Source organism: Musa acuminata, chromosome BXJ1-8 (assembly GCF_036884655.1).
Source record: "Musa acuminata AAA Group cultivar baxijiao chromosome BXJ1-8, Cavendish_Baxijiao_AAA, whole genome shotgun sequence".
Lineage (NCBI taxonomy): Eukaryota > Viridiplantae > Streptophyta > Magnoliopsida > Zingiberales > Musaceae > Musa > Musa acuminata.
In genome coordinates this window covers 51,463,231-51,472,082 of record NC_088334.1, presented here as the reverse complement: position 1 = coordinate 51,472,082, position 8,852 = coordinate 51,463,231, and the positions used below count along the sequence as shown (strand labels likewise).

Below are 8,852 nucleotides of genomic sequence, written 5' to 3'. Positions count from 1 at the left end.
TCCTTTTTCGTCGGAGGACGAATCCTAGGTGAAACCACATCAAGCATAACCCCTGAATCAAAGCTCAAGCTTACCTCGATAATTAGACAAGGGCAACGAAATAGAAACAAGAGATTATTTGTGAAGAAATATGATCTCTTATTCAATCGATCAACGAACTAAGAGACTATCGAAACTAGAACGTCTCGACAACGGTAGAGATTTATATTTTATAATTTTATGCCAAATTTTTTTGTTATGTCATTATAGATTTACGGTCGTTATGGATGTACATCAATTTTAAAAAAAATTAAAAAAAATAAAATTATAAATTTTTATATTATAATTATTTTTTAAAAAATATTTAAAAAATTATCAGTTTAAATCGGAACTGTAATCGACCGAACCGGAACCGCGGTTCAATTCCGATACTAAAACCAGTGTTACTGGTTCGGTTCCGATTCGAGGTTATACTGAACGTAAACCGACGGTGTGGTCAGGCTTCGTGGCGGTGGTGCAGAAACCAAAAGATTCCTAGTATCACTCCGAATCGCTTCCGTCACGGCGATCCTCTCTCTGCTCCGCTTCTCTTCTGGTTCTATGACGAGGCAACCCAAGAACTTTGACGAGATACGAGAAGAGAAGGAGCCGCTTTTGGTTATCCTTTGGTCTGCGATCGAGAAGAGTGACGAAAGGAGCCACCTTTACGGATCCTCGAGCAATGTCGGACGAGGCGGCGGCCGAGGTCTGCGGCTCCGGGCTCTTCCTCGCGCTGCCGGACGATGTTCTGGCTTTCATCTCCGGCCGCCTCGGCCTGCGCGACCTCTTCGCCCTCGCCCTCTGCTGCCGAGGACTTTGGGAGGCCATCGCCGACTCCGAGAAGATCTGGTTCGCCCAGTGCTGCCGCATCGGCCCGCCGCCCCACGCCCTCCCGCTGTGGCGCGAGGGCGTGGACTCCTACTTCACCCTCTGTCGCTTCCTCGCCTCCGTCGAGCCCCTCCTCGGCGTGTGGGTCCATCAGAACCCCGAACTCCGCAACGTGGTCTGCGTCCTCTGGGGCTTCCTCTCCGTCGTCGGCGTCAGTGTCATACCTCAGGAGGTGGGGCCGCTCGGCCTCGACAGCGGACCTCTCCTGTGGGCGCCGGTTTTCGAGGTCCTCGCTGACGCCGATGGAGCCCCCTCCCGCCTCTTTCTCCATGGCCGTGGCGATCGCGGAGAGGACCGCCTCTACCCGGGCACCGTCCAACCCATCGACTCTTCCTGCAACGTCCTCCTCCTCGAGGTCGACGTCCGTCAAAGAGACCCCTGCTTCCCACCAAACCCTCCTCGCTTACCCTACTCCGGGTGCTTCTCGTTCCTTTCTGAGGGCAAATATCCAACCTTTACGAGACATCTTCGCCGGTTGAATACCAACATCATCTCCAGTCCTCCGGCGAACCCATTTAGTCAATTGTCCTTCAGCGACCGCAATTGGCTTCTGAACGAGGTGGCCGACACAGTCGCCCTTGAGATCCCTTCGGACCTGGCCACCGCTCCTCTCTTCGAACGTTGTTCTCCCTGCAACGACACAAAGCTCTTGGCTGGTCGATGGTCGCAACTCACTGAGATGCACATGCTCAACAGAAGACGCATCAAAATGAAAGCCACCAACAGAATGGTGCCGGGCTTGATGAAGCATCGAAGCCTTGACGGCTGCGATGGGATTAATGATCACCAGAGCACCGTCGCTGGCAAAAGAAAGGCCTTTTTCTCGGTGTTTGAGAACCTGAGAGATGAGCCCAAACAGTATATGAGTAGATCAATGTTTCCTCAGGTGGCTGATTTGGTATCGAGCAGTGGAAATTATTGGTGGAGCACCCCAGACGGACTGCTCAACTTCTTGATGTCTAGTGATAGTATCGGACTAAGCTTAAAAGCAGCACACAAGATGGATGCTACAAATATGGCGTGGCCCGATATGAGTTATGACTGGTTTGCGCTGTATAAGCTCCCGATGCAGGTCCCAACTGCCTGCCATGAGCATGACGGCCTGTGGGGTGGCACCTTTGGCTGGCCATTTGAAGATAAGCCAGAGAAGGCCTTGTTCTTGGTGTTGCTTTCTTATGAGGAGGTCATGGGACATCGTCTTCTGATTGCAACCAAGATTCTGGAAGGAACACAGCGTCTCCTCTATCCAAACGGCTCTCCAATGTTCACTGCGAGGCTTGATGAGGCACCTAAGAACCCGTTTCCATGGGGTATAGATAGAGAGTCTCCTCGAGTGAAAGTTAAGAAGAGTTACAATGGAGAAGGCGTCGTCACCAGTTACGGATTCCTATGCTCTGATCTCGAGCCTGGCTCATTGTATGTGCTTCAGAATGGACTGCTTGCATTTGTTTGGGAGAAGTCAGATTCTGTCATTACTTTGCAGAGGATAGTCCTGCAGGAGCTTCTGAGGAAAGGAGAAAGAGTGCCAATGCTACCTCCTACTGCTGATTTTTCATATTTCACCAAGTCTTACTCCAACATGTTCGCAGCAGTTCAGAACGGTTGAAATTGTTCAGATAGACTGAGGTATGATTAGTTGTTGTTGTTGCTATTAAGACTCCATATAACATTGATATTTTGCATTGAAGTTATAGTGTCGCTAATTAATCTTCAGCTTCTATTGAAGTGATTGAAGTTGCATTGATGTGTTAGTTTATGTAAGCATTTGTACTGTTTAAATGACAGCACAAATTGGTTATGCTTATCCGCTAAAATTTCAAATTTTGTTAATAGATCGTTCATGACTGAAGTCATAAAATTCTTTTTTGCACTTGTTGGTTTTATCAAATTGTATGGTTTTAATCCCTCTTGTTTTATGCTTGATCGCTTTCCAGTAAGAAATTGGAAATCTCTGAAATATGGAGTTTCATAAAATCTTGAGTAACGCCCTATTTTAGATCCAAATATGCATGATAGGTCCCCATTGCTAGTCGGAACTCTATGGCATTCTTTCCATCAAGAAAAAATAGTTCTTTAGTCTGTTGGAAAAAGATTGCAAGGAGTCTGATGGGGTTGAGACATATAGTTACTCAACCAAGGTTGTGTGAAGCAAGGCCGCTATTTGAAGTACTAAATACTACTAATACATTATTGTTGTTCTGATTTAAAGAGACAAATGGTTAAAAGCATATTGATTTAGGGAATGAGAAAGAATGAGACTAAGCATGGGAACTGACATAATATCAAATGTTACAGCTCGAGGGAAAAGTCTATCGGAAAAGGCTGAAAGAAGTTTTCTTTTTCAAAAGCTAAAAGAAGTTTTTAGTGCACAACTTCCTTGCAAGAAAGTGTTCATCTTAGTGAACAATCTCATGATTTAATACTTCTATTTATGTGGATTAAAAAATGACTAACCACATGAAACTTTCATTGTTAAAGACTAAGGTAATGGTCTTTATACAGCCTTTGAATTTAAAATGCAGAATTCTTGCAATTCTTAGCAGTTTGAGTGTGTGATGATTTTTCACAAGAGTATGTATCATGAAATTGCTTTACAGTGAGTAAAATTTCGTTGTAACAGATCGGAAATCTGCTGTTGCTTAGATTTCAGGGAATTCTTCGAAGTGACAATGGAGATTCGTTGAACTGGTTACCTGTAGGAATTTTCACTGGTCTAGGTGTTTATCGAGTTTTTGGAGCATAATGGTGTCATATATTTCCTTTTCTGATTTTGAGATTGCCTTTATATTTGATCAAGACAACAATCATTCTTGGAGGAAAAAAACTGGATGTCTTTTCTTTTATATACAGTTTTAACTTTCCTATCTAATTTAGAACGGACCTCGATCAAGAAACATATCATCTCCGACACCTTAGAACAAGTTAGTACATAACCTGCTTGAACAAGTCATATTGTGCCAGAAATTTGAGAATTGTGTTCAGAAGTTTGAATAAATAATTTGCTTGCTATGGCGTGATTCCATGTCGATCAGCAAAGTGAATCGAGGACATGAATCTAGCAATGCTACTATAAATTTGAGAAGGGTCATTTGACAACATAACAATCAAATCATGTCAATATCAATGTTGCTCTGCAATGTTAAAGGTTTATACTAACATCAGAAATATAGTATAGGGATCAGAGGAGACTTGATCAGGATGAAAGAAACCATGAGCAAGTATACAATTATGTGGAAACTGCATAATAGAAAAGGATGGGTATATCAGACTTTCTCTGAAAACCAAATCTCTCACAATAGTTTAAAAGATACATAGAATTCATTTTAGATGGAATTTGTCACCTATTATTATTTATCTCAATTATGCTCTTGTAATGTATCTTGTGTCTTTTGGTTCTTACATTTAAGTCCTGATTGGGTAGTGTCTTTAGATGTTTGCATCATCATGCGACCCGAACTTTAAATCGGACATTTCATCAAATGATTGCCGGCATGGATATTATTTCTGTTATTTAGTCTTTTTTGAGAAGCCAAGTAATTCCTTTTCCATGTGTGGAAAAATAATATTGAGTTTTCTTTATGTGCAGCATCACAGCATACTAGTAAGCCTGTCTCATCTGATCTTTTGCTGGATCAAGAACTAGTTTCAACATGGATGGTTGCTATGGGTTCACATCGACTTGTGCTTCGTTGGATGTGAGAGGTCTCTCAAGACTCATTGAGTTGGGAGAGATAAAGAGTAATAATTACTTGTGATGGACAAATGTTGATTTCTACAGGAAAAATAAATTGCCATTTCTTATTGTAACATACATGAGTTGCTTGAAATTAACTTCATAGGTTGAGACATCGCAATTGCCTGATATATTAAGATATATTTATTAAGATAAGCAGGAAAAATAAGCAGGAATCCCACATTATTAAGATATATTTATTTTAATATTTTTTTTATTATAAAATAGATCACTTTAAGATGTTTTATATCAGACTCATGTTTTGATTGCTTGATCTGCTGCTCCTCCAATCAGTGAAACCAATGACTCGAGACTTGGCCGAGTTAATGTCCAGTTAGGTTTAATACTATGCTCAATTAAAAGGATCATTTTGTGTGAAGAAAAAACAGGAATGCAACTATGTGCATTATGTTCACATGGAAGATTTAGTAGCAATGCTGGAGATTGATGATGATATTGTACTCTAATTATCCTTTTCTCCCTTTATTTCCCTGTGCAAATCCATAGGAATCTTTATGCCACAATCTAATACCCACAAGATGACCTATTATTTCCATGGCCTAATATTTACATGACCATTATTTACTTGTTCATCTTTCATCTTCCACTGAAAGTCCAGATCATGCAGAGCAATATGGAATCAGCTCAAGGATGGAGGAATTATAACACCATGAATGTCTCAAAGGTTAATAAATTATCTTCAAATAGAAGGTACAAGCACCTGTTTGCAGGCATTATCCCTAACAGAAGCAATGGCCAAAAGACATTTGTCATGGGGCCACAAGCAGCACAACATCGATACAACTTCAAGAGTGTCACAAAAAGCAGCTCGAGAGAACCATCAATGAATATAAATCAACAAAATGTTCATAACATTTTCCTCAAAAGCAAGTAATACTTGAACCGAACACTTCCGTCTTTCCTGGTTGCAGTTTCTACATCCTATGGTTGCAACGTTAAATCCTTGGCCGCAGTATTGACCTGCCTAGTGAGGTAGGCTTCATAAATCTCCACCACAAGCCGTGGGTCCTTCTCCACAAGTTCCTTGTACTCTTCGCGTTCTGTCAGTGTGGCCATGTTGTCCATTATCAGTGATAAGGAGGCCTCGAGCAGTTGCTTGGCGTTATGCCGATGGGCGAAGGCATAACTTGCAACGGCATTCTCACTGTTCACTTTGGATGTCATGAACTTCTCACAGAAGATCTTCAGATGCTTCACTTGGTATTTCTCAGCCAAGATCAAGAGGTCACAAGCCATATGTTCGTCAAGGAGCACTTCTGCCGTGTACAAGTAGTGGACAAAGGACCGAAGAACATCATAAGAGACATCATAGATTTTAATTATGCCGCTCCTGCTCTCCTCCATCTCATTCTCCAGCATTGCCTTGAAAACAGGAGACCTGCTAATCTACAAGAGGATAACAGAAAAAAGTAACCACGTTACTGAAAAAAATTTCCATATAAAACTTGCCCAACAATTCAGGGAGCATCCATCAGAACATCAATGAACCAGCTTATCAATTTGGTTGGCCTACGAATTATATTTCTCTTACCACACAAAAAAAAAAAGAGTAGATATCGATGCTGAATGTTTTGTTCGGCTTATATGACCATTAAACCATTGTCAACCTTTTGGGATACCATATAGGCCCAATTAAAGGACATAGCTGATTATATTCCAAATCAAGTTTATTTTGTTGAGTGCCTATCTAGAAATTTAACTTGTATAGAGGAACACATACAGATACTACCTGGGAACAGACATGTGGAATTTAGTTCAATAATGATTGCTTCACTTGATAAAGAGAAAAGGAAAATTTGAATGTAACCTTAGAGTATCAAAGTATAATGTAATTAATTATAAGATGGGATGAAACTGAATTCAAGTCATCTCATGTATCTAAAGAAACGTATGAAATTTAATTCGAAGTCATCTCATTTAACAAAAGAACAACTCTTTCAGACAGATATATGGCTTTATGTTCGACCATCTCCTGGAGATACAAATCATGTGCATTTGCAATACAACAAAGACATTCCTTAGGCAGGTGTGTTTGAGAATGGACTTATAGGGTCTCTGAACTATTTCCATCCCAAAGTGTTATGCATTTGATTGCTAGTTCAAAATATCTTATTACCTCCCTGGTTCATAGAAGATCTGGTGCATTTTTGGTAAAATTCTTTTGGTGAAACCTCAAAAAGATTAGATGTAAACACAAATTGCAGGCAGCAACAGTGAGAAATCAAATGCACATGGAGAAGAAGTTAAGAGAAAAACATAAAGAAAGTAGAAATTTAGGAGCAACTCATCAAAATTAATTTATCCCCATTTGCTTCGACATTTCAAGGAGACAAAGGCATATCAAATCAGGTATTGATAAATGGCTAGGAGAAGGGGGAGTGAATAATATACAAAAGAGGAACATTAAGTGACAAACCAATCAACAATAAGTGCAAGATTCATGAGATCAGAAATACTAAATGAACCCATCACAATTTGACGATATCGAGTAAATCTTGAGCGTCTTGCACCCTACCACGGATTAGGTATCTAATAAGTTTGCACATTACACGCTCTTTATACACATGTATAAGCATTCTAGTACGAGGTGGAGTTGATATATCTCTATATCAGTAACAAGCAAGTGACCTGCAAGAAGAACATTCCTGCTGCTTCTCAAAAACCCAACACTATGTCATGCTGGATCATCATCTCGAGTTCGTACATAACTTCTACAGTATCCGAACTAGTGAAATCGAAGTTCACGATGTTTTCTACAGTTCACATAGAGAATAAACCCTAATCACATCATGAAAATTTCCAAGCAAATCAAGCAAAAGACGCAAACTTTTACCGACCCATCGCTAGATCATGCAAAAGAAAGATAACCTAAGATGGAGAAAGGAGGGGAGAGCGCTCACGAGGACGGCGCGGTGGGCGGGGACGGCGGGGGTGGTGCAGAGTGAGGAATTCGGATTGGAGGGAGAGGAAGGGGAGGTAGAGGAGGAGGCGTGGAGGACGAGGTCGGTGGTGGAGACGAGGTCGTGGGGGGTGGCGAGGCGGAGGAAGGCGACCTTGGACTTGAGGTCGTCGATCTCGCGCTTCAGCTCCTCCTCCGTCTCGCTGGCCTCTTCATAGCACTCCTTGCACGTTCCCGCGTCCCTCTCCTCGTACTCCTCCCGGCACGATTGGCACCACATGATGATCCGGCGATCTCCGCCCTCCTCCTCTCCCTTCTCCCCTTTTCCTTCTCGGCACCTCCACACACCAACAGAAGCCACCGAACAGACGAAACAGAAGGAAGACAAGATGCAATATGGAAATAAAATAAATGATAATAAAACAGTAATAATATATAATTCCATTAACATCATCATCCCTCATATATACATATATATATATATATAAAACTAAAATCGAATCATCAAATCAATTCAGAATCGTGGATTCATTGACCGGCTATGATTCCGATTCTTGACTGACTCGATTTCATCCTCGACCGATGGAACGTAACCATCGATTGTGCGGTTTGCTGCTTTCGGTGTGCAGTGTTGGTGAGAATGATAGCACAGAATTATCTGTCAGTAGTGTATCTTAATGTAGTTGCTAAGTCCAACTCCCAAAATGAATATCCAGGCTGGCACCAGTTTAAATGTATTTATACTTTTAATCATTTTTTATATGATATAAAATAAAATGATTCTTTGCTGGTCTGTAATTATTTATATTATTTTTGATAAAAATTATATATATATGATTTATATATATTATTATTAACTAATTATTACCTAATAGAGAACCAATGTATCGTAAGTCCGTCGAGTCATCCTTATCCTGAAAGATTTTTTTTTTTGTTTATGAGTTTCGAAATGATAAAATCGTAAGAGTATACCTATTGTTCAAAACGGATAATTTATCACGAGTCAACAAGTTACACTAATGACGGACCGATAAAATATTAACTTATCATATTAACGCTAAAAGGAGAGTCCTAAGCCCTTAGCTCCTCTACGGGAGATATCATTATTATAGATATTTAAAAATTAGTATAGGTAATTTAAGTTTGAAAAAAAAAGTCAAATAATATGAAAGTGTTATTATAGGTACTTAAAAACTAATATTTTTTTCAAATTCAATATATGGAGGATTAATATTTAGAGGCATATGTGTATACCATTTATACTCCTTTTTTTATCTTTAAAATATTTTTGTG

General features: G+C 40.4%; 2 protein-coding genes across 2 annotated transcripts; one reads left to right on the top strand and one right to left on the bottom strand.

Moving 5' to 3' along the window:
* The first annotated feature begins 483 nt into the window (after positions 1-483).
* On the top strand, positions 484-4,713 carry LOC135588725 (F-box protein At5g39450-like). Its single transcript, XM_065081002.1, has 2 exons — positions 484-2,532; positions 4,493-4,713. Exon 1 carries the CDS (start codon positions 701-703, stop codon positions 2,510-2,512), a length of 1,812 nt encoding a protein of 603 aa, XP_064937074.1. The 5' UTR covers positions 484-700; the 3' UTR covers positions 2,513-2,532; positions 4,493-4,713.
* Positions 4,714-5,314: 601 nt separating this feature from the next.
* On the bottom strand, positions 5,315-7,952 carry LOC103995685 (BTB/POZ domain-containing protein At4g08455). Its single transcript, XM_009416335.3, has 2 exons — positions 7,561-7,952; positions 5,315-6,046 (listed from the first exon to the last, which is right to left on the bottom strand). The coding sequence occupies exons 1-2, from the start codon at positions 7,837-7,839 to the stop codon at positions 5,582-5,584; spliced, it is 744 nt and encodes a 247-aa protein (XP_009414610.2). The 5' UTR covers positions 7,840-7,952; the 3' UTR covers positions 5,315-5,581.
* Positions 7,953-8,852: the final 900 nt, after the last annotated feature.